The sequence below is a fragment of the Esox lucius genome, chromosome 1 (genome assembly GCF_011004845.1).
Source record: "Esox lucius isolate fEsoLuc1 chromosome 1, fEsoLuc1.pri, whole genome shotgun sequence".
Lineage (NCBI taxonomy): Eukaryota > Metazoa > Chordata > Actinopteri > Esociformes > Esocidae > Esox > Esox lucius.
Window position 1 is genome coordinate 24772002 of NC_047569.1, and position 27754 is coordinate 24799755.

Consider the following 27754-nt stretch of genomic DNA (forward strand, 5'->3'; position numbering starts at 1 on the left):
GAATCATTCTGCATTGTGACCATGGTCGTAGCTAACACGGAGAAAGGTGGGTATGATTCACATCTGGATAGCCAGGGCCCTCTGATCGTACTAATATCAATGTAATCTAGTGAGGGGGCCCAGGATACCTGCCGAGTTTCAATTTGTTTCAATTCATGGAGATATGCATCTTCATCTTTTTAAGTTAAAACACAAATAAAACTGGGATCCATAGGGCCCACTGTGTTTATAAACCTGAACTATTTCGTTATTACTTACACTCCCTGTGGAAAGAGGAAGCCCAGTGGCTGGGCAGTGGGACCGTATGGTGCAAGATGGATCTGGGCCGACATCAGAATACAATATATTTGTGGTAGCATACGAATTGTAGGAGCTATTGAAATGACAAAGTTCTGTAATATCTAGAATATTTTTATAAAATAAAAAAAGCGAGATCTTCTCCACCATTCCCTGATTCGGAATATATACTGTATAGATAAGGCACACTTATTGTAGGAGCTGTTGAAATGACAAAGTATTGATATTTTTCCAATATTAAAAAAAACAAAAAAATAAATAAAAGGTGTGCATTATTCTCCAGCCTCCCCTGATTCAGAAAATTTACTGTTTGTAGTCATGCACACTTATTGTAAGATTTTCTGGAGATAAGAATTTGAAGAAAGCTGCATTTTGTAACTGCAACACGCCCATACTCGCACCAGCCCTGAGATCGCTTCCAACTCGGTTGTCAACTCCGATATACACCGGCTAAAACTCCCTGGCTCGGAAATTTTAAGCTCAGTTAAAATGTGTCAATAAAGGAGTGTGCGACATTGTATACACTTTTTGAATTAAATTGAGAAAAATATTTAATTAATTCATCACTTCGTTAAAGAACTATAGAAATGACCAATCCAAAGTTAACTTTACAGCAGTACGTTCTCGCGGGTTCAGATACTTCTATGTTAGGTCAACAAAGTGTATAGAATACAGAATGACGTACGAAAGCAAGCTGCGCTCAGCTAAGCAGTCACGTGTAGCCTAGCCGTGGGTCATATGACTCTCTGTCCCTTATCCTCTTATCGACTCTCTTCCTTGCCATTCCAAAACAGACGAAGATGGCGGATACTGAAGAACGCCAGCGCCTTTTGGATGAGGACGGGGATATCCCCTCTTCACGTCCCATAAATGAAAGTGGACCCGGCAGGCCGATGTCTGCGCTCTGCGACCCAAGTCGGCTGCTTCATCGCTTAGTCGTTCTCGCCTTTATGTGCTTTTTGGGTTTCGGTAAGTAGAGCTCGCTGGTAGTGGTTGGATCAACTTTCTTAGTTTTCGCTACATTGCACTATCAAATAATTGCTTTCGGATATCAAATTTAGTTCAGACATTATTGTCTACATTTTCACTTTGTGTACGCTTATATCATTACAGTTCGATCGTGTTTAGCGGAGCAGAATTCTGATGTACAGAACCCAATGACTTATTTCTCCTAATTGACAGCTACTGTACTTTGTTTCAGGAAGTTACTTCTGTTATGATAACCCAGCTGCACTACAGACTCAAGTCATACAGGTGAGGAAAAATGACGGCTAGTGTCAGTCAGCTGAAGAAACCTAGGAGCTCTCGTATTGAGACGGACAACACTTATCTCTGTCGTCAATCGTAGCCTAGCTTGTGCGGTATTCAATGCATGCATCGTTTTATGTTTTGTCATTCCATGGACACATTTGAATTCTGAGTCTAAACTGTTTTTGACATCATGACCCCACATGGCATTATGATTATAAGTGAAACCAATCGTTGCCATATCATTGTTTTAGTTATACGTGTGCAAACAAGGAAAAGGCTATTTGGAACGTATAGCTACGTTTCTCTGTATCCGTGTGCTCAAAGGCAACAATGACTATTGAAACTGTAAACCGATTGTGTCAGTGAATGGTGGTGATTCACTCACAGCTCTGCTTATGTTTTTGCTCTCTTAAGTAATTTATATTCTAATGTGTGCTTCCAGTGTTCTAACATTGTCTCCTCTGGTCTGTACCAGGACATGAATCTGAACACGTCTATGTTCATGCAACTTTACGCCTGGTATTCATGGCCCAACGTGGTGCTCTGTTTCCTGGGGGGCTTCCTGCTGGACAGGGTTTTTGGCATCAGGTATCACCACGTTTTAAAAAAAATACTTACTTTATGTATATAGAATGCTTTGATTACTGACATCCACATAGAACTGTTTTGAACAAGTGAAAACTTGTATGGTATTTACGTTTATGTGTCCGAACAACCACATTTCATTATACATGCTTGCTTTGATGCTGAAAGCAGACCGCATATGTGTTCAATACATGGATGAGGGAAGTTTTACACACTAGCCCGTCACATTTATATACATTTATTTGGGATTCTTTAATCCACCACCAACATGATAAAGGGTCACTGAAATTTTACTGTGAGGCACTACTGTTTAAGCGACTCCAACCAGGGTAAAGCAATTCTGCCCATTCTTCTGCAGCATCAATTCAAATATCTAACGTATAAGCTGCTTGTCAAAATAGAACCATAACCCTGACATAACCACTAATAAACACAGTCTCCTAAATATGAACGTGCATCTAGACACAATAGTATGGACTGCCAGTTATTTGTTCTGCAGTGCCTCGCCGGCACATTTTAGGGCACCTTTGTCCTTTCTGCTAATCAACCTGGTGTAGCCATTTGCTGTTTTTCCACACTCCTCCATTGACCGTACAGTACGAATAGGTTACTAGTAAGAGATGGTGAGCTGATCATGTGTGGAGGGGAAATCCAAAACAGTGATGGTGATAGGTCTTTCATATCCAACCACACAAGGGGGATAACGTTGTAATGAACGCGTTTATTCATTCATATCATTCCCACTTGAAAGTCGTTTCTGTCAATGCCTCTCCTGATAGGCTTGGAACGATCATCTTCGCCCTGTTTGTCTGCATTGGACAGGTATTTACCCTGCTCATAACACACATTAATTCAAGAGCTGTCAAACCATGAAACTCAACATACCTAAAAGATGTTGTTCAAATGCAATTGCTTAATTTTCCAAAGGTCATATTTGCTGCTGGGGCGTTATTAGATCGCTTCTGGTTAATGGAGGTCGGACGGTTTGTGTTTGGGTAAGAAGCTTTTCATACACAGGATATTTTGTCACTGACCTAGTTGGGATGGCTCTGAGCCACTTCTGTTCCCTTAACGATGCCTGTTTCCCTGGGTAGGATCGGAGGTGAGTCGCTGGCTGTGGCTCAGAACACTTATGCGGTGAACTGGTTCAAAGGGAAGGAGCTGAACTTGGTGTTTGGGCTTCAGCTCAGCATGGCCAGGCTGGTGAGGACATGCTGAGTGGCCGTACATGACTGTGAGCACATACTTACTACACGGCTGCTCGGTGTGACTGTTGGACTCTCTCCTCCCACAGGGCAGCACGGTCAACATGAACATCATGGGCTGGGTCTACAACCGGGTGGCTGTCCTCGTAGGCTCCGTAGGACACACTACTCTGGGGGTCTCGCTCATGATTGGTGAGTGACTGAATGAGTTAGTTTGTGTGTGGAATGCCTTTTCACTTTTACCTGGGTGGGGATGGGATTTATTCCCAGGCCTGCAGTATACATTGGGCCTCAGGTTACAGAGCTCTCTGATAGCCAAGTCTGAAACTCTAGACCATTGCTATTACAATTGCTCTCTAATCTCAGCTCTGAGGGTGGGAGTGAAAGAGAGTAAGATTAGACAGACTCTCCCATTGACCGAGTCGTAGAGTCATTTGTCTGATGAATTACGGGGTGAAATGAATTTTGTGATGCTCCTTCTGAGTTCTCCTTTCACTTCCTCTCACATGCTGCTATCTCTTAATCATTCCAAAGGACTCAACAAAAAGCCCTGCAATGTGGAAAATGAAATATTTTTCTAGGGCCTTTAATGATTGTTTTAGATCAATTAGGCTGATGGATGTTATTTAATGGCGATATTCAGTAATGTCATTAGAAAATGTTGACACAAATGAATGAAAATGACTTACTAATTGTAAAGGTTCCTTAGTTAGGTTAAATACCCCTTAAGTTAAGAAATATAGTGCTGAGAAAATATATTATCAACAGTAAATATATGAACTGCTTTGGCTGGTCAGATTGACATACTGTAATACACCGCAAATCAAAAGGCTTGTCGCCTGAATGATGAAGGTTGAAAATGATCTTCAGAAAGCTGGCTACCTTGCTCTCTGATATAGTAGCACTACCTTTCTCTAACTAGCCTAAGCCAGGAAGTTAAAACAGCATATTAAAAGAGAAGGGTTAGTTATTGTAGCTAATATCTGCTAATAGGTCACATTGCTAGCTAGCTACCTACTTAGCTTCCATTAAGCTTACTTATGGTCTGCATGTCCAGACATTTGAATAGTGATCACAACAAAACATATTTGGAACACTGTAGTCTCACAAGACCACACCTCCAATCTCATCTGGCCTCCTAGCAACAAACCAGGCCTGGTCTAAGAGGCTATGGTCGCTGTGACAACTCATTCATTTCTCAATACAGTTATGTTAACTTACTGCAGGAGAATAGAAAATGAGCCTGCTAATAATTTTTACTGCAAGTAATCATGTCCTGATGGCTGTTGCTTTCGTTTTCAGAGTCAACACTAGATGGTGCTCTCAGATTTGTTCTGTAAAAAGACTATCGAGAAGCCCTATAGAACAGGGCTGATGGACTAGAAACGTCTGTATCAGCCTGATATGCTCGGAATCTGATAATCTATCAGTCTTTACAGCGGTCATTCTCGATTGTCATTTGACCAAAATGGAGTCCCAGTAGATATGTGATGAGGATTTACAGAAATTGTTTAAGCTCTCAATACTCTGTCCAGTTAGGAGAGGAATTTGAATGGCATGTTTTTGTTTTTTTTAGTTAGTGTATTTTTAATAGTGTATATCTGATTGACCTCTGTGCTGTAGACACTGATAGGTAATCATTTGGGAGAGTGCTTGATTTAGGTCTCTTTCTCAAAGTATTTGTAAGCAGTTAGTCATGAGGGGGTGTACTATGTTAGCAAAAAGGCACTAGGGGGTGTAGTATATGGCCAGTATACTACAGCTTATAGCTGTTCTTAGGCACGAAACATCGCAGATGACGGTATGGCCTCATATCTGGGGTTTGGGCTATATTGGCATATACCACGGCTAAGCATTATTTCCAGACACTCCACGATTCCTGTTTCACTGGGGTCTAAAAAAAGTAACACGCATACAGATATACCCTGTTTATCATCTGTTACCATGGGGAAGTGCAAAAAACACACACTAAGAAGCATTCTTGACCATAAAAAAACCCATTGGAAATATAAGAATATTTGGGCATTTATTTAGTGGGAAAATTCCTGGTAAAAGTGCGTCTTCCCCCATGCACAGTGAGGAAGAAGTTTGCTTCAATTAACTCTACCAAAATATATCTTTAGCCAATAACGACAAAAGTGACCTTTTTACACAGTTCTCAAAATGCTGAGGTGGTATAATCCTACATGAAACACAGACCTTATTGGTAGTGGGTCTAAAAATCCCCTATGGAAGTTTTGACGCAGGTTTTTATGGGGATTTTGACTAGTACTGTTTCAGTCAATGGCCGCAGTTGGTGAGTTACGGAATTTGGTTGCTTCTTGGGGTCGCCATATCCACAATTAGACACCTCCGTGCCACTAGCCATTTATGAGGAATTTGCACATGTAAGTGCCTGGAGTTAAACGGCATCGGCACTTTGATTGAACTGGGCTGTCCATACGTGCATACCGAAGGATATTAATGGTCACCAATGATTCGGGGGGAGTGGTCAAAGTCCCTTCTGACCATCTCATAGAAAATTCCAGGAAAAGCCTCTGTGTTGTTATCTGTCCAAGAGGAACGCACTGAAAACAAATGGGCCAATAGTTTCACAATTATTATCTTTGGAAATATATTTGACTCCCATAATGAGATGTGTACTTTTGGTTTAATTTTCTTGAAACCTTAAAGTACATGAAGTAAAATATATTCCACATGTTGAAATATTACAATACAGCTCATTACCTGTTATTTTTCCCAGTGCTTTTTCGAGGGTGCCATTAATCCTCTTTCTAACTTTGTTCTTTCTCCACTGCAGCTGGGGCTACCTGTATATTCTCCCTGATCTGTGCTCTGGTGTTGGGCTACCTGGACAAAAGGGCAGAGAGAATCCTCCACAAGGAACACCGGGGAACTGGTGAGCTAACGGAACCATCAGACTGCCTCTGCATAGTGTCCCAATCAGAGCTCAACAAAACAGGATAGTTGCACTGAATGACTGCAATGGTCGTCATTACATAACTACTGTGGTTATCATGTTAGCCCTTCTGATAATGTTAGTGTGAGGAGCTGATGGGGCAGTGTTCAGTAGCCATCGGCCTTGTTTAATCTACCAGAAGCCTCCCTTCCTGATTGTGTTGGTGGTAATATGGTTGTCAGAATTTACCATTGAGAAGGGAAATCCTATGTGTCCCCATTTAGATAAGTGTGTATGTTTGTTTGTAGGGGAGGTGATCAAGCTGACGGATGTGAAGGACTTCCCTTTCCCACTGTGGCTGATCTTCATAATCTGTGTGGGCTACTACGTGGCCATCTTCCCGTTCATTGGACTCGGACAGTAAGTAGCGCACAACCTATTCAAGTAGGGCGCCAGATTGATGGTTTAACTAGTATCTAGCCTGGGATGTAATGTAATGTAATCCAAACTATGGAACTCTTTTGAAGAATATTTTAACTGGAGTAGCTACAGTGGATATACAAATTCTACACACCCCTGTTAAAATGCCAGGTTCTTGTGATGTAAAAGAATGAGACAAAGAGAAATCATGTCAACTTTTTCCACCTTTAATGTGACTTATAACATGAACAATTCAATTGAAAACAAACTGAAATAAAAAATAAAAAACTCACAATAACCTGGTTGCATAAGTGTGCACACCCTTAAACTAATACTTTGTTGAAGCACATTTTATTACAGCACTCAGTCTTTTTGGGTTGGAGTCTATTAGCATGGCACATCTTGACATAGCAATATTTGCCCACTCTTTGCAAAGCGCTCCAATTCTGTCCGATTGTGAGGAAATCTCCTGTGCACAGCCCTTTTCAGATCACCCCACAGATGTTCAATTGGATTCAGGTCTGGTCTCTGGCTGGGCCATTCCAAAACATAAACCTCCTCTGATGAAGCCATGCTTTTGTGATTTTTGGGTGTGTGCTTTGCGTTGTTGTCGTGCTGAAAGGTGAACTTCCTCTTCATCGTCAGCTTTCTAAAGGACGCGTGAAGGTTTTGTGCCAGAATAGCCTGGTATTTGGAACTGTTCATAATTACCTCCACCCTGACTAAGGCCCTGGTTCCAGCTGAAGAAAAACAGCCCCAAAGCATGATGCTGCCACCACCATCATGCTTCACTGTGGGTATGGTGTTCTACCTTTTGGAATTATGGCCAAAAAGTTCAACCTTGGTTTCATCAGACCATAACACATTTTCCCATGTGCTTTTGGGAGACTTGATGTTTGTTTTCAGCCAGGCTTGGATGTTTATCTTTGTAAGAAAAGGCTTCCATCTTGCCACCCTACCCCATAGCCCATTCATATGAAGAATACGGGAGATTGTTGTCACATGTAGCACACTGCATTTCCTTTAATGTTACAGTAGGCCTCTTGGAAGCATCCCTGACCAGTTTTCTTCTTATCTTCTCATCAATTTTGGAGGCAACGTCCAGTTCTTGGTAATGTCTCTATTGTGCCATATTTTCTCCACTTGATGATGACTGTGTTCCATGGTATATCTAATGGATTTTTTTTCTACCCTTCTCCTGACTGATCTCTTTCAAGAATGAGATCCCTCTGATGCTTTGGAAGGTCTCTGCGGACCATGGCTTTTACTCTGAGATGTAACTAAGGAACTGTCAGGAAAATCCTATTAGAACAGGTGAACTTTATTTGTGATTAACCAGAGTCACTTTAAATGATGGCAGGTGTGTAATGACTTCTATTTAACATGAGTTTGAATGTTATGGGTAATTCTGAACACAGCCACATCCCACATTATAACAGGGTGTGAACACTTATGCAACCAGGTTATTGTAGGGTTTTTATGTTTAATTTTTCCCCTTTGAAGATTTCAGTTTGTTTTTCAATTGAATTGTTCACATTACAGGTCACATTAAAAGTGGAAAAAGTTCTGACAAGATTTCTCTTTGTCTCATTCTTTTACATCACAACAACCTGGCATTTTAACCGGGGTGTGTAGACTTTTTATATCCACTGTATTTCCCAAACAATGTTTGCATTTTCAAAGTGGCAGCTGAAGAGGACTTCCAGTGTGGTCATTTGTTTCACATGGCACCAGGCCATGCAAATTAAACTCATTATTCCATGAAAAACCCCATGCTACAATGTGTGAATGAGGGCAAGAATTGTCTACATAATATTATCCATCAGTTGCTCCTTAAGACTGTTACAGGATGAAATGTTACATATGTGGGAAGACACCAAACTGTAGGTAAAGAGAAAAGAAAAGAGCGAAATAAATGGGTTGATGGCGAGAGATACAGCGAGATAATTCTTAGACTGATATTATCCCAGGACCTCTCCACAGTGATATTTACAGTTTTTACGGAAAGGCCCTCTAATTGTTTAGTAGCTGTCCCCCCCCCCCCCCATTTCTTCCTCCCAGTAACGATGCCTGCTGTGCAAATGCATTTTATTCAAATGGAAAATGTATTTATTTTTAACAATACCATGTCTCATACTGTCAGAGGACCCAAATATTATTTATTTGGGTCCTCATTCGCTCACACCATTGCAACAGTCTTCCTGGGGTCTAACATAACAGAAAACATCATTGTCAAACAAAACTTTACAATTTTAACTCATCAAAAAACCATGTGCTTGTAAATATTACAAGTGCTGCAGTGTCAATGTCTAATGTTTTCCTCAAAAGGCAATATTTAATGCATTGGCACTACAATTTTAAATCATTTTCTTACTGTAGGTTATAATCTTTTGAACAGCTGTTCGGTATCCAGTATTGTATAACATTTTATTTCATTGGACGGCTGATCTGATGGCAGAGCTGCCATTCTTTATGATTCTTTCAAAATTGATACATGCTCCAACAGTGCACTTTGTGAAAGTTGTTCTTAGTGGTTTTAATTTTAACATGGAATGAATCACTAATGCACTACATTTTTGTCTGGAAACCCAGTTTCTGGTCACTGACAAGACTTCTCACCTTTGTCTTACCCTTGCAGGGTGTTCTTCATTGAAAAGTTTAATTTCTCACCTGCTGAAGCAAGAGCAATCAACAGGTAACACACAACAATTTGTCCCAGTCTGAAGTACCAGTTGATACCAGTTGTATTCTATTTGGACTAAGAACTGTGCCACTCAGCTTTTATTCAGGAATTCTTGAAATGTGGTTTTGTTTTGGATAAAGCAGCCTCATTGTAATGTCTTAATCAAGCATGCAGGCACTCTCCAGCTCCTTCCTTCCTTTAACTTCTAATTTTCTCTCCCCTGATGCCTCTGGTCTCCCTCTGCTCTCCCTCTTTCTCACACTTAATGCATCTACTTTTCCTTCCGTATCCCTTTATTGTTCTCTTCCATGTCGCTCTTCCCTTCTGTGTGTCTCTCTCTCTCTCTCTCTCTCTCTGTGTCTCTCCTGGTGTCAGTATCGTGTACATCATCTCTGCCCCAGCCTCTCCTGTGTTGGGCTTCATGGTGGATAAGATAGGGAGGAATGTCATCTGGGTGATATGTGCTGTCTTCGCCACGCTCATGGCCCACATGATGCTCGCTTTCACCTTCTGGAACCCCTGGATCGCAATGGTAATTACTATTCTCTATTATATTACTGTCAGAAGAGCGCAGTGTTATTTACAGTGGAACATAACCTGGACACAAGCGCATGGTATTCCAATTGGTTCTTGTATACAGTCCTTAGGAGTGGTACTGTAGTAGAGAGTGACTAGGTTAGCAGGTATGGTGTAATGATTGTTTGTAACAGTGTTGATGATGGTACTGTATATCTATCTGTGTCCTCCAGTCTCTGCTGGGTGTTTCTTACTCGCTGCTGGCCTGTGCGTTGTGGCCTATGGTGGCCTTTGTGGTGCCAGAGCATCAACTGGGGACAGCATATGGCTTGTAAGTACATGCTTCTGTCTATCCAGATCTCATGCCTACAGGCTTTTGCATTTTATATTTTCTCCATCCTCATGTCTGGGTATGATAGTGCTCCTGGTGGTGGTGATCATGGTGATGATCTTGGTGGTGATGATCGTGGGTGGGCGTGGTGATGATCGTGGGTGGGCGTGGTGATGATCGTGGGTGGGCGTGGTGATGATCGTGGGTGGGCGTGGTGATGATCGTGGGTGGGCGTGGTGATGATCATGGGTGGGCGTGGTGATGATCATGGGTGGGCGTGGTGATGATCGTGGGTGGGCGTGGTGATGATTGTGGGTGGTGGTGATCCTGGTGGGGGTGGTGATCGGGGGCTGTGGGGGTGGTTATGATTGTGTGGGGGGGGGGGTGATGGTGGTGGTGGTGATGATGATTATCCTGGTGATGATCTTGGTGGTGGTGGTGATGATGATTATCCTGGTGGTGGTGGTGACGATGATCCTGGTGGTGGTGATACTATTGATTAAGTCAGTCTTTCTTCCCTTCCAGCATGCAATCCATCCAGAACTTGGGCCTAGCTCTGATTGCTATGGCAGCCGGATCAATTCTGGACCAAAGGGGATACCTCTTCCTGGAGGTTTTCTTCAGTGCTTGTGTCTGCAGTGAGTATTAATCCTTTTTGTGTGAGTGTGTGCGTGCCCATACTTGCATTGAGCTAACCAATGTTTGTCTTCCATAGTTGCATTGATTGCGGTAGTGATGCTGTACTTTGTGGATTATCTCAGAGGTAAGGCACTATTACCACACCCACACTGGCGTTTGGCCTTGGTATTCTCACCAACCATTGTCCCATAACACTGTTGTGTACCTGTTCTTTTTCCTATACCCCCTCCCTTTTTTCTATCTCCATTTCTCCTTTCTACCCTTTGTTCAGGAGGTGATCTGAACCTCTCTGCCTCTGCCAGGGCAAAACTACATCTTAAGAATTCAGACTCTGAGTAAGTATCTCCAACCATTCCCCTGCTACTCTTGGTTACATCCTCTATACACTCATAAGGAGAACAACAAAGACCTACCTTCAGTCTGTGATTGCATGTCCAAGTTAGGGTTGGGTAATAAAACAAAAGTTGTTTTTTCAAAGCAAAAGAAGGAATTCAGTTTTAGATCTGGTGCAATTACAATTTGATTTGTTCCACATGATCTCTGTAAAGCTTTTGGAGACAGAGAAAAAGTTTAGGCATAGTTACATAAATATGAAACACTCTTTGGGTGTGGACTTGAATATGACGATTACTTAATTTCTGTACTTTTTTATTAACGTCATAGTTACAGAATTATGGAATGCAGAAAATGTTTCAATGGTACGTAGGCTATGCTATGATATGATGAAGTCCTTTCCCATGCTCCATGTTATTTTCATGAAATTTGATAGTTGCATGTACAGCTCTGGAAAAAATTAAGAGACCACTGCACCTTTTTCTTTCCTTTCCAAAAAAGTGGAAAAGGAAAGTTTTGAGTGAGGAACAGAAGCGTTCAATTTGCAGTGGTCTCTTAATTTTAACCCTTCTGTTCCACTCTCATAACCTTTTTGACTTTTTTGGAAAGGAAAGAAAAAGGCGCAGTGGTCTCTTAAGTTTTTCCGGTGCTGTTTTACTAAATGTTTGCTGATAAAATTGAAAATGTATGCAGTTTCTGGTCATTGTTTTCAATGTAGTTCTAAAATCAGGACACAGTTTATTTCTCTGTTCAATTTTAAATGCAAAATCCCAGAATAATTCGTTCCATATGATGCTCAACTCATTAATAGACTACCCTACAGATTTTTCATAAAGACATAACTACTGTAATGCAGTTTGTTATTGTGAAAGACATGAAGACTTAACCGCAGCGGGGCTTCAGCTTTCAACAGAGGTAGATACATAGTCACTTAAAACCTGATGCTGTGGACAGGTTAGAATTTCTAGAAAGTTTTGTGATGAAAATTTACTGACAGCATGTTTATTTTGACTTCCATGCCTGCTTTCACCGAAAATTCTAAACTAATATACAGTAACATAAATGGAACAATATTTAAGCTTACTTTCCACAGAGTGTGTCCGGCCCTAATTATATATTATCATCATCATATCACTGCATCATATTGCCAGGCCCTAATTCCACTGATGTTGGAAAAGCTTACAGCTTTTCCTTATTAGAGACCTATCCTAACCCTTCACCTTGGTGTTCGAGTCCGTGAAGAGCTCTGGAACACTTAGGGTAAGGGCTGAATAGCCATGATTACCCCTGCTCTAGAGTTTATTTTAAGGAAAACATTTGGCCCCTTTTGAGAAAAGTATGTTTCATTTTTAAAGAGGTTTGCATTTGGGTGGTTGACCTAATAAGCCTGGGTGACTTTTTTTACTTAAAATATTATTCATGAAAATGATTGAGTTGTTATACTGACTCTTAGATTTCCAAAAATATATGTGGTATTTAAGATTTTGTATTGGAATCTGAATTTATTCACCAATTTGTTGTATTAGTGCTGACACATTTCATATGGTGTGACATGAAGTTTATTGTATATGAAATGAAAACGGGGTATTCTTTTCTCAAGAAACTTACTTTTTCATAATTCTTTATCATTGTTTATATCAAGATTAAATTGTATGCATGTTCTGCATGGTTGTTGTTAATGGTTGTCTAATCCCTTAAAGGGATATTTTGGTTTTCAGAACTTTAGACCTACATTGTTTTTGGTCAATTTCTGAGATTTATTAGGCTTTCTACAGTAGTTGCATGCATATGCCATACCCTGCAGTGGCCGGACACACCAAAAGAAATGCTTCAAAACCTCCTAACAATAAACTGCACAACCATCTCATATCTCTGATGTCTATAAAGACGTTTCAACTATTTCCATCATAGATGGAAACTTTGTTTCCCTTGTCTAGGAACAAATTTTTCAATCAGCACAATGTTTGTCTTGCGTTGCCACCCCTCTAGGCTAGTACAGTGTTGATGCCACTTTCTAGCGCTACTCTCTTCAAAACTAAAGATTGCTATGATCCGGAAGAGGATGCATACTTTCCAGGAATGTATTTAAATGAGCAATTTTGTGAATGAGCGAAGCAGCACAGGCGACATACCACAGCTGAAGTAGTTTTCTTCAAATCATGTTTGTTGAAAAATAAATCACATCTTCTGAAAGGTCCAACAAAAAAATACTCTTTAGAATTGTGTGTGGAGATGTTTCGAATTATGAATAAGTAAATGGACAGCACGCAAATAAATCTCAGAAATTGAATTTAACTTGTATATATTTTGGTACATCCATATTGCTTAAACAAACTGCATTATCAGTTTGAGTTAATGTGCCATGGTAAACTCAAATCTGTGTTTATCGCGTAGCTGTGGCAACGCACAAAGTAAACCTGGAAGCGGGGTACGTTTTGACCGATTCAGCTGAGGTTTTAGCATAATATCCGGTCAGAATTTACCCAAAATGTTTTCCTGAGTATGGTACAAGTGAATATGGTCAGTGTGTGTTGTCTAATATATGTAGTGTCAATTGCTCAGTTTGGTTCCTGTCCCTCTGCCCTTGGCAGCTTGCTCATGGAGATGTGAAGGACAACCAGGATTAAGTTAATATCTTGTTTAAGGGAATAAAGAAGGACGGGATGTATTTTTCTAATTGGCTGTGGGTGTGTGTATATGTGCGGCTGTCAGCTTACTACTGAAGACTAACTCAACGGCCCTGTCCTATGCTGTTTTCCAGGTGAGAAGGCATGTAGTCCTTGGCCTCAGCTGGCTGCACTGACCTGACCTGACCAGAGCTATAAATCACCCACCAGGGGGCACCACTGACTCCTCCCATCTACACCCAGCCCTGCATTGTTACTGACCCCTTTTACAAACATACTGACCCATGGCAGCTCAGATGCTGACCCCTCTACTCTGACATCACAGACTCTGCCTCCTGGTTCAGCTGCCTCTTACTTGTTCTTCCACCTCACCAAGCTCAGAATATTTCATTTTTGTAATGTCAGTAGAGTGGGGTACAAGGAGCGCATTTTACAGACTTTTTAAAGTGTTTTCAGAAGGTGATTAAATGTCTATGGACCAACACAGTGACCTTTACTCCATATGTGTGGGGTTATTCACTGATAACTCATGTCTGACAGTGCCTCATTGCTTTGTAAAATCACCCACACTATAGGGGGTAAAATGGTTTGATTTATATACAAACCCGATTCCAAAAAAGTTGGGACAGTGTACAATTGTGAATAAAAACAGAATGCAATGATGTGGAAGTTTCAAATTTCCAAATTTTATTTAGAATACAACATAGATGACAAATGTTTAAACTGAGAAAATGTATCACTTTAAGGGAAAAATAAGTTGATTTTAAATTTCATGGCATCAACACATCTCAAAAAAGTTGGGACAAGGCCATGTTTACCACTGTGTGGCATCCCCTCTTCTTTTTATAACAGACTGCAAACGTCTGGGGACTGAGGAGACAAGTTGCTCAAGTTTATGAATAGGAATGTTATCCCATTCTTGTCCAATACAGGCTTCTAGTTGCTCAATGCCCATGCCACACGCACTCATGCAACCCCATACCATCGGAGATACAGGCTTCTGAACTGAGCGCTGATAACAACTTGGGTTGTCCTTGTCCTCTTTAGTCCGGATAACATGGCGTCCCAGTTTTCCAAAATGAACTTAAAATTTTGATCCATTTTAAATGATCCTTGGCCCAGAGAAAACGCCTGCGCTTCTGGATCCTGTTTCGATACGGCTTCTTTTTTGACCTATAGAGTTTTAGCCGGCAACAGTGAATGGCACGGTGGATTGTGTTCACCGACAATGTTTTCTGGAAGTATTCCTGAGCCCATGATGTGATTTCTAATTACAGTATCGTTCCTGTATGTGATGCAGTGCCGTCTGAGGGCCCGAAGATCACAGGCATCCAGTATGGTTTTCCAGCCTTGACCCTTACGCACGGAGATTGTTCCAGATTCTCTGAATCTTTGGATGATATTATGCACTGTAGATGATGATAACTTCAAACTCTTTGCTATTTTTCTCTGAGAAACTCCTTTCTGATATTGCTCCACTATTCTTCGCCGCAGCATTTGGGGAATTGGTGATCCTCTGCCCATCTTGACTTCTGAGAGACACTGCCACTCTGAGAGGCTCTTTTTATACTCAATCATGTTGCCAATTGACATAATAAGTTGCAAATTGGTCCTCCAGCTGTTCCTTATCTGTACATTTAACTTTTCCGGCCTCTTATTGCTACCTGTCCCAACTTTTTTGGAATGTGTAGGTCTCATGAAATCCAAAATGAGCCAATATTTGGCATGACATTACAAAATGTCTCACTTTCAACATTCGATATGTTATCTATATTCTATTGTGAATTAAATGTAAGTTTATGAGATTGGTAAATTATTCCATTCCTTTTTTATTCACAATTTGTGTCCCAACTATTTTGGAATCGGGTTTGTGTATATATATGTTTTATATATAAAATATGTTAAGCAACCAGAGTGTTGGAAGGGACTTTGATGGTCCAATAATGTTATGTTTTATATTTGTTTTTAATTCTATAAACGATCAGTCTGCTAATAACAAACCTGCATTTAAAAATCTGTCATCATGTGAGAATTGGCATCTAAACGCTGTTCTCGCCCTTCTGAATGATAAGACAAGACATCTTCTAGTTTGACAGCTGCAGTATTTAAACGTGTATTCTTAAATTCTTAAAAGGGCTGTTCCTTCATTTGCTGAATTTCTTTCCTGCTATTCCTTTCCTGGCCTCCCCAGATGTTTCAACAAATTTGTTTTGACCCTATACTGGCACACTTAGTCAATGACTAATTAAATCAGGTGAGCTTGTTTAGAGTTAAAACAAAAATGTGAAACCCAGACATTTAGAAAACCCTGCACTAGTTGATTGTAAAAGTTTCTGTCACGACATACAGTCGAAGGCAGGCTTTGTCACCATAGTAATGGATTTTAAAGGGGAACATTTTTCATAGCATTCATCCAATTCTGTAATGATTACATTTTGAACTTAGTACACAACTTTCAATGCAAAGGTTGAACAGTGGCCTTCAAGAAGATTGCATGGCTTATAGGGGGCGAGAACCTACTCCAAAAAAATTACTCAACGCTGGTAAATTTGGTGCAAGACGTCTTTGCAGTACATTTAAAGTTAATGAAGATTAAATGCTTTTTTGATGTTTATTGATCCATCTCAGGAAAATTTTGACTCTCGTATATGTTGAAAAAAACAAAACAAAATGAACATTCTAATTTTAAAATCACTTTTCATTGCTTTAAATCTTCATCCCTGAATCCATTTACTGCAGGATAACCCAAGCTTTAACTAAGCTACTTGCCATTGCATATGAGGCTAAAGGGTACTAATCCATATACCACAACATTTCTAACAGCCATTTGTTAGCATTTTGTCTTTGTTAGCTGGATAGTATGTCTTTGTATATTGCAGTAACAGTGCTTTCTGGTTTGGAGTTGATCTCTATTTGTGTTCTGTTAGTCTACCAGACACTAGCTCTACACTTAAATGGCTAGTGGGTACTGCTACATTGTAATTCTATGTTTTTAGTTGGACATCAATAATATTTCATAACTGCAATTACGTTACCTCAGACTAAATGCAGTGCATTAACGTAACTTTAAATTGCATTATAACATGCATTTTGTAAAATAAAAAATATGTACTTTTTTTAAATATCACTGTGTTAAATAACTTACACTAACAGGCCAATGTGTTTTTACAAGGTCAGATTTTTTTATTTTTCAGATCAAATGTAATTTTTTATTCTTTAGCATTGTCTCAGGACAGCAATTAAAAAATTTGTTAAAATCATCTAGACTTTACATTTATCTTGTGTGTTTTATTACATAGAGTATTTTCATGATGAGATTCGTGCCACTTTGCTAACCTTGTCCAGTGGAGAGGCAGTCGGTAGATCGAGGACAAGCTGGCCAAATTCAGGCTGGTGACTTCCTTTGGCGTATGAGCTTAGCGTCACACATGGGCGCACAAACACACAAGTACATGGATACTAAATGTATTCTGTTTCTTCCTTCTTCCTCCAGCTCCCACATCACCGCTATACCCTCCTGTTCTCACTGGCACACAGAAGTGTACTGATGCGACCTACTCTGCACTTCACCCTACAGACAGTTCTCGTCTGTTAGGGAGCTATCTACTTCAGTGCCTTTTGATTTCTGAGTTTCTAAGCAAATCGCTTCATAATAATTGATAGTGATATGACTGTGGTAGAGCTTCTATTGTTATATGAGCTGTGTGTGTGTCTTCTTGGTGCATAAACCTGAAGTGTTAACTGTGTCAACAACAGAGGGCACCATTTATCCAAGATACAATGTAAAAGTCAATATTAGTCTGTGATTTGAATGGACTGCAGATGCAGAGGAGAGAATGTTTCCTTCATGACTGAATACAACCATCACCTTTATTATGTTCAATATTGTGTTATCTGAGAAATGACTTTGTAAATTGCAATATATGTGTGTTATTGTCAGTAATATATTAAAGTTGTTTGACTTAGTATTGTTACATGAGGTCTGTGTATTGTTGTTTGTGAAAAGAAGATATTTGGTTACAAAAATGTGTATGCAGTCTTTTTTTGTAAAACCCCTTGAATACAAGAATCAGACTTCACTGCTGAGGGCTAGAGTACAGCCCAGTGAAGGCTTACAACAGGTTCCCAACCTATGGGGTATACTCCCGAAATTGTGCGTTTGTCCTATCCTGTAGATCAGTGGTGTCAAAACAGTTCCACAAAGGCAGAGTGTCTGCAGGTTTTAGTTTTTACCTATAAATGGGTTCCCGGTTCAGATCTGAACAACCAGGTGAGGGTAGAAACTAACCAGTTAGTGACCTAAGTAATCAAGTACAATGTGAGAGCAAGAACCCGCAGAGACTTGGCCCTCCATGGAACTGTTTTGACACCTCTGCTGTATATAGAAACACTACTGTTCAAAAATGCTGGCTCACTTAGAAAATGAATAGGAAAATTTGTTAGAAATAATGATTTTTAACTGAAATAATAATTGTGTCTTTCAAACTTTGTCAAAGAATTCTCCATTTGATGTAATTACAGCCTTGCAGACCTTTGCCATTGTAGTTGTCAATTTGTTGTGTTAATCTGAAGCACCTCCCACATGTTGGATTGGCTTGATGGGCACTTCTTATGTACCATACAGTCATGCTGCTCCCACAACAGCTCATCTTTTCTTTTGATCTGTGTCTCACGAATGTTCTTTATAATCTGAACACCTCAAACCTAGATTTATCTACTTTTAACACTTTTCTCCAATCTTCCTCTGTGTACTTTTGCCCATCTTAATCTTTTATTTTCATTGGCCCGTCTGAAATAAATTTTTCTTTGCATCCTGGAGTCGCCTCTTCACTGTTGACGTTGAGATTGCTGTTTGGCGAGGACTTTTCAATGTAGCTGCCAGTTGAGAACCTGTGTCTCTTTCTCAAACTAATGTATTTGTCCTCTTGCTCAGCTAGGCAATGGGGCCTCTCACTCCTCTTTCTATTCTGGTTAGAGCCAGTCAGCTCTGTTCTGTGAAGGGAGTAGTACACAGCATTGTATGAGCTCTTCAGTTTCTTGGCAATTTCTGCTTTTCTTTCAATAACAAGGACATTTCTAAGTGACCTCAAACTTTTGAACAGTAATGTAAATGTATTATATTTCAAAGGGGGTGTGTGGGTAATTAAATATATACACTATTCACTCAGTTGCATCGTTGCCATGTTCAGTAACCAGTGGTCAAAAATCCCAGAATCCATCTTACAGATTTTAAGAATTAAGTGAATCGGTTATTGATTTCTGGCACTACCAGCGATGGGTACTCTATTGGGATGAACTGGGCATACTATTGGATGGACCTGTCTTATGAATAATTGAGACCAGAGATGCTTCCGCGGGCACCAGGTCAAATGCAGGAAAAACAGCCGCAGGTTAGCACAGGAGTTTAAGCTCACCAGAGGCTTCCCTATCTAATTCCTATCTGCACACTTGGATGGACCTTCTGCCTCATAAATAATTGAGCCCAGAACTGCTTCTGGTGCCTGGCTGAACCAAGGAAATACAGAAGTGGGTTGGCACAACAGTTTAAGCTAATCAGGGGCTTACCTATCTCATAGCAGATGACTGCAACATTGAGAGCTCTACAGTTACTGGACATGTAGACCCGTAGGAACAGGTACACTGTCCGAGCAATGTGATAAGGCACGAAACATAGTACCAACATCAAACACACAGCCAGAATGGTACGCACAGACTTGTTTCGCATCTCTTTGCCCATGTGTGACTTGTCTTTTCCTGCTCGGCAGAGCACTATCATCATTGAGCAGTAACAGATAAGAATGATCGTAAAAGGAAGCAGGAATCCAACCACGGTTAAAAACATGATGTACGGAAAGAAAACGTGGTACCGGTCAAAGTCGGCCATTTCGTAACACACAGTCTTGTTGTTTATGAATCCAGTGTCTGCAAATATAAGGATTGGCAATATCTCCAACATCACCAAGACCCAAATCGAACCAGACATCACAACCGCTACTTTTCTGGTCCTGAACCGAAGAGCAGCTATTGGACAGCACACCCCGAGAAACCGATGTATGCTGACACAGGTAAGAAACATCACGCTGCTGTGGAGATTCATATAGAAGAAGAATCTGACGGCTTTGCAGAGGACCTCTCCGAAGGGCCATACACCGCCCATGGCATCGCTGGCGATAAGCAACGGCAAGGCCAGCACGTATAGCAGGTCAGCTGCCGCCAGGTTGGTCAGGTAGACAACTGAGCAGGTCCTAGTCCGGCAGGACACCAAACCAAGCAGCACTAGGTTCAGAGTCAGACCCAGCACAAACACCAGGCTGTAGGTCAGCGGGAGCAGGATCCTCTTATAAGACTGTGCCACCGGGCAGAAGGTGAAGTTGTCATACCCAGACATATTTTTGTAGTTGTTCACCAAGAGTCACCTTTTGTTCTTTTTAAGTTAACTCGCCTCTGTCTCTCATGCTTGTCTGTCATTCTTCAGTTCTCTGGTGGAGGGCCTCTGTCTGTTGGCTTCATCCTCTGAGGGTCTACAGCTAAGTATTTGAAAATCTATTTTGTCAAATTGTTTGTTTTTTGCTTATTCCAGGCTTGTCTATGAATGATATCCAACATGAGCTAACGAGCCACCCAGTGTCTGAAGACTGCTGCGTATCCAGAGGTGTACCTGGCTTTAAAACGACTGAATGCTTTTATGCCTGTTTGTTTAAGCCTTGTCTCTCTTTACCCAAGCTTCAACCTGTTTGCAATTACAAAGGCACACCTCAAGAATCGATTATTAACAGGGCTAAATAAACCTTGCACAGCAGTCTGTGGATTACCAGAAAGTATATATGTAGATTTGGATTAGCTTTGGAGACAAACATCTTTCTATGTCACACACACACTCAAAGTAAAAAGAGGTCTTGGTGTCTATTTTTGACTTAACACTATATCAGGGAAAAAAACATCTTTTAAATGTTGGTTAAATCTGAAATATTTGACTTATGGGAAAGAAATTCTTGTCCCCATTTTGAAAAATGAATATAGGTTTCTGGATTAGCGATTGTCACATTCATACTGACAACCTTTCATCAGGAAAAGCTATGTTGATTATGAGTTGTACGCATGCACAAAAAATACCCACTTCTTGCGCTCATTGACTTTTCCTTGTAATTGTTTTATCCTGTTTTCTGATGGCCACAGAGCTGGCCTGGATGGTCAACAAAACTCAACAAGAGTCAAGTTAATTATCAGGGGTAAAACAAGTGGCAAGTGTTTGCAAAGTCTACAATTGTCGCAGTGTGCTATGTCCTTAAGGTTTAGAGCAAAACTTTAATTTGGTTAAAGTTAGTGGTAGGATGGGATTAGGATTAGTAATTTATTTTATTGCTAATCAACTTTGGTCTCCCGATTTAGATAGTTTAGTAAACTTATGTGTGTGACTCTCAATCGAAACACCGTTTAAATAGTAGCATTTTTTTCCTCATTGTTTGGCTGTGATTGGCAGTACTGTGTACAGCCTACTTGTGGTTTACAGTGATTCAGACTTTTCACAAAATCTGTGGCAATGGAGTCTAATAATATAAATTATAGGTGGGTGATTACATTCTTCCAATTTCAAACATGTTCAAGATGGATTATACACATTTGGCTAAAGAAATATTTTTTTGTGTGTGTTTCCTATTCTCTCTGTGACTCTACTGGGATCAGTACTCAGCCAGCACATCATCCATTATTGACAGCAACCCTCTAGCAATTAGGGTTATTTGGCCTTGATCAAGAGCTAAATTACAGATTTTTCACCTTTAGTAATCTGTTAGTTACTCTTCTTTCAGCTACTTTAATGCGGTAGGCCAAGTCAGTATGGCAAGCTGTTTACACATACAGTGGATATAAAAAGTCTACATACCCCTGTTTAAATGCTAGATTCTTGTGATGTAAAAGAATGAGACAAAGATAAATCATGTCAGAACTTTTTCCAATTTCAATGTGAACTATACTGTTAACAATTCAATTGAAAAACAAACTGAAATATTTGAGGGGGAAAAATACAAAAATAAAAACTCAGAATACCCTTGTTGGATAAGTGTACACACCCTTAAAATAATACTTTGTTGAAGCACCTTTTGATTTTATTACAGCACTTTTGAGTAGGAGTCTATTAGCATGGCACATCTTGACATAGCAATATTTGCCCACTCTTCTTTGCAAAAGTGCTCCAAATCTGTCAGATTGCGAGGACATCTCCTGTGCACAGCCCTCTTTAGATCACCCCACAAATGTTCAATTGGATTCAGGTCTGGGCTCTGGTTGGGCCATTCCAAAACATTAATCTTCTTCTGGTGAAGCCATGCTTTTGTGAATTTGGATGTGTGCTTTGGGTCGTTGTCGTGCTGAAATGTGAACTTCCTCTTCATCTTTCTAACGGACACCTGAAGGTTTTGTGCCAATATAGCCTGGTATTTGGCACTGTTCATAATTCCCTCCACCCTGACTAAGGCCCCAGTTCCAGCTGAAGGAAAAACAGCCCCAAAGCATGATGCTGCCACCACCATGCTTCACTGTGGTTATGGTGTTCTTTGGGTGATGAGCAGTGTTGTTTTTGCACCAAACATACCTTTATTATAGCCAAAAAAATTTACCTTGGTTTCATCAGACAATAACACATATTCCCACATGCTTTTGGGATACTTTTTGCAAACTTCAGCCGGGCTTGGTTTTTCTTTGTAAGAAAAGGCTTCCGTCTTGCCAACCTACCTGATAGGAGGTTATTGTAAGGCTTTTATTTTTCATTTTTCCCCCCCTCGAAGATTTCTATTTTGTTTTCAATTGAATTGTTCACATTATAGGTCACATTAAACGTGGAAAAAGTTCTGAAATTATTTATCTTTGTCAATTTTTTTTACATCACAAAAACCTGGCATTTTAACAGGGGTGTGTAAACTTTTTACATCCACTGTATATTAATTTATCCACCAGACAATTTGTTGTGCAACCAACCATTAGAATGCAGACATTATTCAGGCAGTTCTCAATAAAAACACATTTTTAATAAGAGCTGACAGAAATAACATAAATACACAAATAGCAAGCTTTTAAAATGATGGTGTGCAGAAGGGCATGTCTGAATCACAAAAATCAAATCTTGAGACGGATTGAGGCAGAATGGTCATAAACAAAATCTATTACTATACTAGATAGGTCTACCTGATAAAACTATCCGTGAGTGTAATATTTCTTATATCTCTAATTTTATTTTTTATATTATCAAAATATTGTTTTGGCTTGAACCAGAATCTTAGAGAGGTTCAGTGTGAGTCCACGGAAGGCATTTGATTGCATTTCTTATTAATACAATTAAATAACTATCACATTTCACATTAAGTAATGACAGTATGTTCTTGAAATTAAAAAATCAGTAACAGGTTTTTTACGACTTCTCAACATTTTTTAATTACGGAAGTAGGGAAATGGTCCTCATGCATTGATAACCACACCAAAGAATATCAAAGAAGCCATTAACGATAATACAGCACTTCAAAAAGCCTATTTCACAGCTTAACCTTCGTAAAAAAAAAAAAAAAAAGATGCTATACATACGGCACCAATGGATAGATGTCTCAACAACTGTCTTAATGAAGGGTTTTGCATTCGACTAGTAGTCACGCCAAGTGACATGTTGGGGCAATTCGGAGTTATTAATTATAGGCAGGCAAGTAATAACAGAACCTGGACATGTCCCCCGATGTTAGATGCAGATTAAGTGGTCTCCCCACAATAACAAGAACACTCTGGGAACATTCGCCCTTTCTAGTAGGCTACTTATGGCACTATGGCAAGGCGCTGTGAAACTGTTCTGGCGGCTCTTGTTGGCCCAATACTGCGACACTTTCCTTAAATTTGTCACCGGTCTGTGTATATAGTAAAGCAATACTGGTATACAGAGTAATTCAACAGGTCCGATAGACAATTGTGTCTCATTCCTAATGAAATATTTGCAACAAAATGGAAAACAATTGTTTATGCTACATTGACAATAAATTGTGCAATTAGGCCTACGTCCGTTGTAAACGGTGCTGAATGCTGGTTGAAAGCCGTGGTAAATGAGACCATACGCCTATATGCTATACCACGGATATGACGTACCAGTTTAGAGCAGCAATTGCATTATAACATCATGTCTCGCTGGTGTTTATGGTATATTGCCATAGCCTAATACCAATTGCTTCTTCCAGAAAATTAAATTTGGTGTATGTTCATCATTTCTAGGCTACTCAGTTGCTACCTGGTTATCTTTATTTATTTTTGTATTTTAACTCAAACAACAAGGCCTAATTCAGAAACTTAGACGACTTAAGGTTGGGTCTCGATTCACCAGTTAAAAACTACCGGTAAAGCCTACGGGTTAGCATTTTTGTGAAATAGGCCCTACTGTGTCCAGCACATTCATCAACATTAACTATCTGACAGTAAGACTTGTAGGTCCGTTGGCAATCTATGAGGATTTCATCCCCTTAGCGCTAGATAAGTATTTTTTCCCAGACACGCCGAACAAGCACTCGTGATAGGCTATTCGTTGATCACGGATCTAAATGACTCCACCACTCCTGCGACGCACGCGGTAGGGTATAGACTGTCTTATACGAGCCAAACATCTCATTGGATTGGCTGGGAGAACATTTCCCAAGTCGGCTCTTTTTCTGACTGGTATCCGGCTGCTTCAGCTGCGCTCTCCACTGCTGTCTATCTGAACACGGCAAGTGCCAGCTATGTTGAGGACCGGCAATTATCGGTTAGTCAAGATCTTACTGTTCAGGGATGGACAGCGTGATGATTTTGCATGCACGTATTTTTGATAGAGGACATATTTTGTTTCTATTTAGTTTGAGTGATGGAATCCTGCATGACGCCCCTACCAGAACAGGCTTTATAGGCATTGGCCAGCACCTATACGGAGAAATCTACATCTGCCGCTTTTCACGTGGATCTTCATTGACATAACTTTTGCTTTTATCCTTCCAGGAACATGTATCAAGTGGAAGACGTGAGGATCCGTGGCGGGAGTGTGTGTAGCGCGCGGGAAAGAAAGGGTCTTTCTCTTTGTGTGAACCAGGTAGGCTTAACACCAATAGCCTACCTGAGTAGGCTATAATAGTGTTTTTGCTGTGTTAAATGTTTTTAAGTAATTGGTGTTTACAATAATTCTGTGATATATGTTACTAGTGATAGTGGTACGATTTTGAAACGCATATTTTGACTTTGTCTGGGTCTTGTTATTTCAGTTGGTTTTGCCATTCCTTCATGGTTGTGATTTATATTTTAGCGTGGTCTCTGGCACACTAGCGCACAGAAAAGCAGTACTAACATTAAACAAAAACAGTTATACAGGAGTCAACTACTATGACGTATTTGAGTCTCGTTCAACAGCTGTCTGCTCTGTAGTAAGTATGCTAAGGTGAAGATGAGAATCTTAGCTCGCTTTACCAGCAAGTTGCAAATTTCAACCCGTTGGTTCAGAACTAGAAGCTGTTCTTTCAGCACCAAGGACAACCATGCCCGTTATTAAAAGCGTAACTCTGTCTCTGTCTCTCCTTGTTTTCCACACACAGTCTTTCAATTAAAATTATACAGTAGACCTAATCAATTATTTTTGTTATTCAACTGCCTTTTGTATTTCAAAATCGTTGGACAGAGCTGTAACATTCTTAATAAAACCATGTCCAGCCACCTCTTTACTCCAAATGAAGCCGATTAAACGCAAGTGCATGCGACCTCTCACTCATTTATTTAAATACCTTTCAAAATAAAATACATGAGGGGGACCAGTTTCCTCGCCGTGGAAGAGAGAGAATGAACATGCATTTTCATTAGTTTAAAAAACGGATCCATCGGGGTTAACACCAAAGTAATGGTGCAGCTGTTTAAATCGGTCGTTTCGGATTTTGACAGTCGTAGATATATGTAGTTATTATTCGTTCAGGATTTGTCGTGAATAAACTGCTGTCACCTCAAAAGTGAGTTTCTCTGACAAAACGGAAGAAACAACTGTCAAACTTTCGTTCACATCATATTATATGTCCATGCGTGCCTGATTGCGTCAATCTGCAACCAATCCACTTGGCCGCGCGCAGCTCGTGAATAATGTTTTTATGCCGATGATGTAGTGCGGCGCATTATCGCGCGCAGGGTATATTGAGTGCACAAGCTCCTGAAAGCATGCTCTATCCCCACATAGACTGGCTCTACAACATTTTATCTACTGATTCTCTCTATGTGGTGATAATGTGCCATGGTTTTGGAATATTAAATCAGGTTGTTCGCTATTATACTAGTTCATTCGTTTTCTGGAGCATTGTTCGCTTTAGCTGAACAGCATATAACTACTATTCGAATGAAAAATCGCAAGTAGTAATATACAATACACACAGTGTGGTACATGTCTGAGCAAATGCAGACTCATGCATTTACCACAGTATAAATATACTCAAATATTATTTGTTACGTTGCCAATCGACAAAGGGATTGGCAACGTAACAAAGCCAGTTATTTGATAGTGGTACTGTTGTGTAAAGATACGTTTGAATAATATTTTTCATCCTCTTTATTACATATAAAGCATAGACAAGAAAGGACCTGCCTAGTGTACTTGTCTTGTAGTTGTGTGAAAGATGTCTGTGAATTGCAAGTTAGATGTTAATTGGCTAGATTGGAGCAGGCTAAATGTATCTGCCTGTGCCTAAAGATGTTATGGACTAGACATTAACACTTTGGAAACAGCATTCATCTATCCAATCATCCATCCTTCCATTTCTGTGAAGGCACTAGTGGGCTGTTTATGTTGATGTCAATATATACCAAGAGGGGAGGGGGAATATTCAAAATGTTGACCATTTGGTCTTCACTGGTCTTTGAGGACCACAGTGGTTATAGGATTTCAGTTTTTCAACTGTAACACCTTTGATCAGCTGAATAATGTCTAGTGCTGGGCCAGAACGAAAGCCTTCTCACAGTACACTCCTTGGAGCACCTCAGGACAAGGCGTTTGGAGCACAGCTCTGCTGTACAGAATCCCACTGTACAGATAGAGAGGTCTGCTGTACAGAATCCCACTGAACAGATAGAGAGGTCTGCTGTACAGAATCCCACTAAACAGAGAGAGAGGTCTGCTGTATAGAATCCCACTGAATAGATAGAGAGGTCTGCTGTATAGAATCCCACTGAACGGATAGAGAGGTCTGCTGTATAGAATCCCACTGAACAGATAGAGAGGTCTGCTGTACAGAATCCCACTGAACAGATAGAGAGGTCTGCTGTACAGAATCCCACTGAACAGATAGAGAGGTCTGCTGTATAGAATCCCACTGAACAGATAGAGAGGTCTGCTGTATAGAATCCCACTGAACAGATAGAGAGGTCTGCTGTATAGAATCCCACTGAACAGATAGAGAGGTCTGCTGTATAGAATCCCACTAAACAGATAGAGAGGTCTGCTGTACAGAATCCCACTGAACAGAGTGAGTTTAGAGGAGCCATGATATTGAAGCCCTTAGTTCAGTTTGTAGTGAGATCTCCTGGAAAACCCTTAGTGTGTGAAGGAGGGGGTCATATTTCAGAAGTACATTATCGTCTTTCCATTTCCCCTTGGGACTCTGCTGAGTGCCGTCTGCTGAAGTGCTCCAGGATTGAGTCTTAATAACCCGCCAGTGGCCCGCAAACACATACATCTCCCTTTCCCCTGCCCGCCACACCGTCATCTGACGTGGAAAAGTGTTATGCCTTGTTGGTGTGTGTGCCTGTGTGTGTCCTGTGTGTGTGTGTGTGTCCTGTGTGTATTTGCTGCACTTGGCTGAGCAGGTTGTTGTCTTAAAAACATGTTTGTAACAGCATTTCTCATAAGAAAAGCATGTTACTAAAATACTTAATGATGCTCTCTTTCCGAGTGATGGAATGATCTCAGTGGAGCATCCAGTCATGCTTGCATGCATCACACTTGTA

General features: G+C 40.3%; 3 protein-coding genes across 5 annotated transcripts in view; 2 read left to right on the forward strand and 1 right to left on the reverse strand.

Annotated features, from left to right (window-relative positions):
- Positions 1-1058: 1058 nt before the first annotated feature.
- mfsd1 (major facilitator superfamily domain containing 1) lies at positions 1059-18602 on the forward strand. Of its 3 annotated transcripts, XR_829201.4 has the most exons (17): positions 1060-1266; positions 1499-1551; positions 2024-2136; positions 2913-2955; positions 3061-3128; positions 3228-3336; positions 3428-3530; positions 6139-6237; positions 6546-6657; positions 9296-9352; positions 9716-9872; positions 10090-10187; positions 10713-10825; positions 10903-10950; positions 11098-11161; positions 13921-14245; positions 17280-18602. XR_829201.4 is itself a non-coding variant. In XM_010897972.3 (16 exons), the coding sequence occupies exons 1-16, from the start codon at positions 1098-1100 to the stop codon at positions 17332-17334; spliced, it is 1461 nt and encodes a 486-aa protein (XP_010896274.1). In that variant the 5' UTR covers positions 1059-1097; the 3' UTR covers positions 17335-18602. The 3 variants fall into 3 exon arrangements, 2 of the variants coding, with proteins under 2 accessions (XP_010896274.1, XP_010896358.1); XM_010897972.3 differs by lacking the exon at positions 13921-14245 and having other exon boundaries at positions 1059-1266; XM_010898056.4 differs by lacking the exon at positions 17280-18602 and having other exon boundaries at positions 13921-14451.
- Positions 17951-20174, reverse strand: LOC109615673 (P2Y purinoceptor 3-like). Its single transcript, XM_020045624.1, has 2 exons — positions 19352-20174; positions 17951-17955 (listed from the first exon to the last, which is right to left on the reverse strand). Exons 1-2 carry the CDS (start codon positions 20172-20174, stop codon positions 17951-17953), a joined length of 828 nt encoding a protein of 275 aa, XP_019901183.1.
- Positions 20175-24432: 4258 nt separating this feature from the next.
- The window catches only part of schip1 (schwannomin interacting protein 1), a 263453-nt gene continuing 260131 nt past the window's right edge, over positions 24433-27754 (forward strand). The window contains exons 1-2 of the mRNA XM_010898219.5: positions 24433-24551; positions 24782-24872. Coding sequence (XP_010896521.3) covers positions 24529-24551; positions 24782-24872 — 114 coding nt within the window. The 5' untranslated portion in view covers positions 24433-24528. The remainder of the gene's footprint in view (positions 24552-24781; positions 24873-27754) is intronic.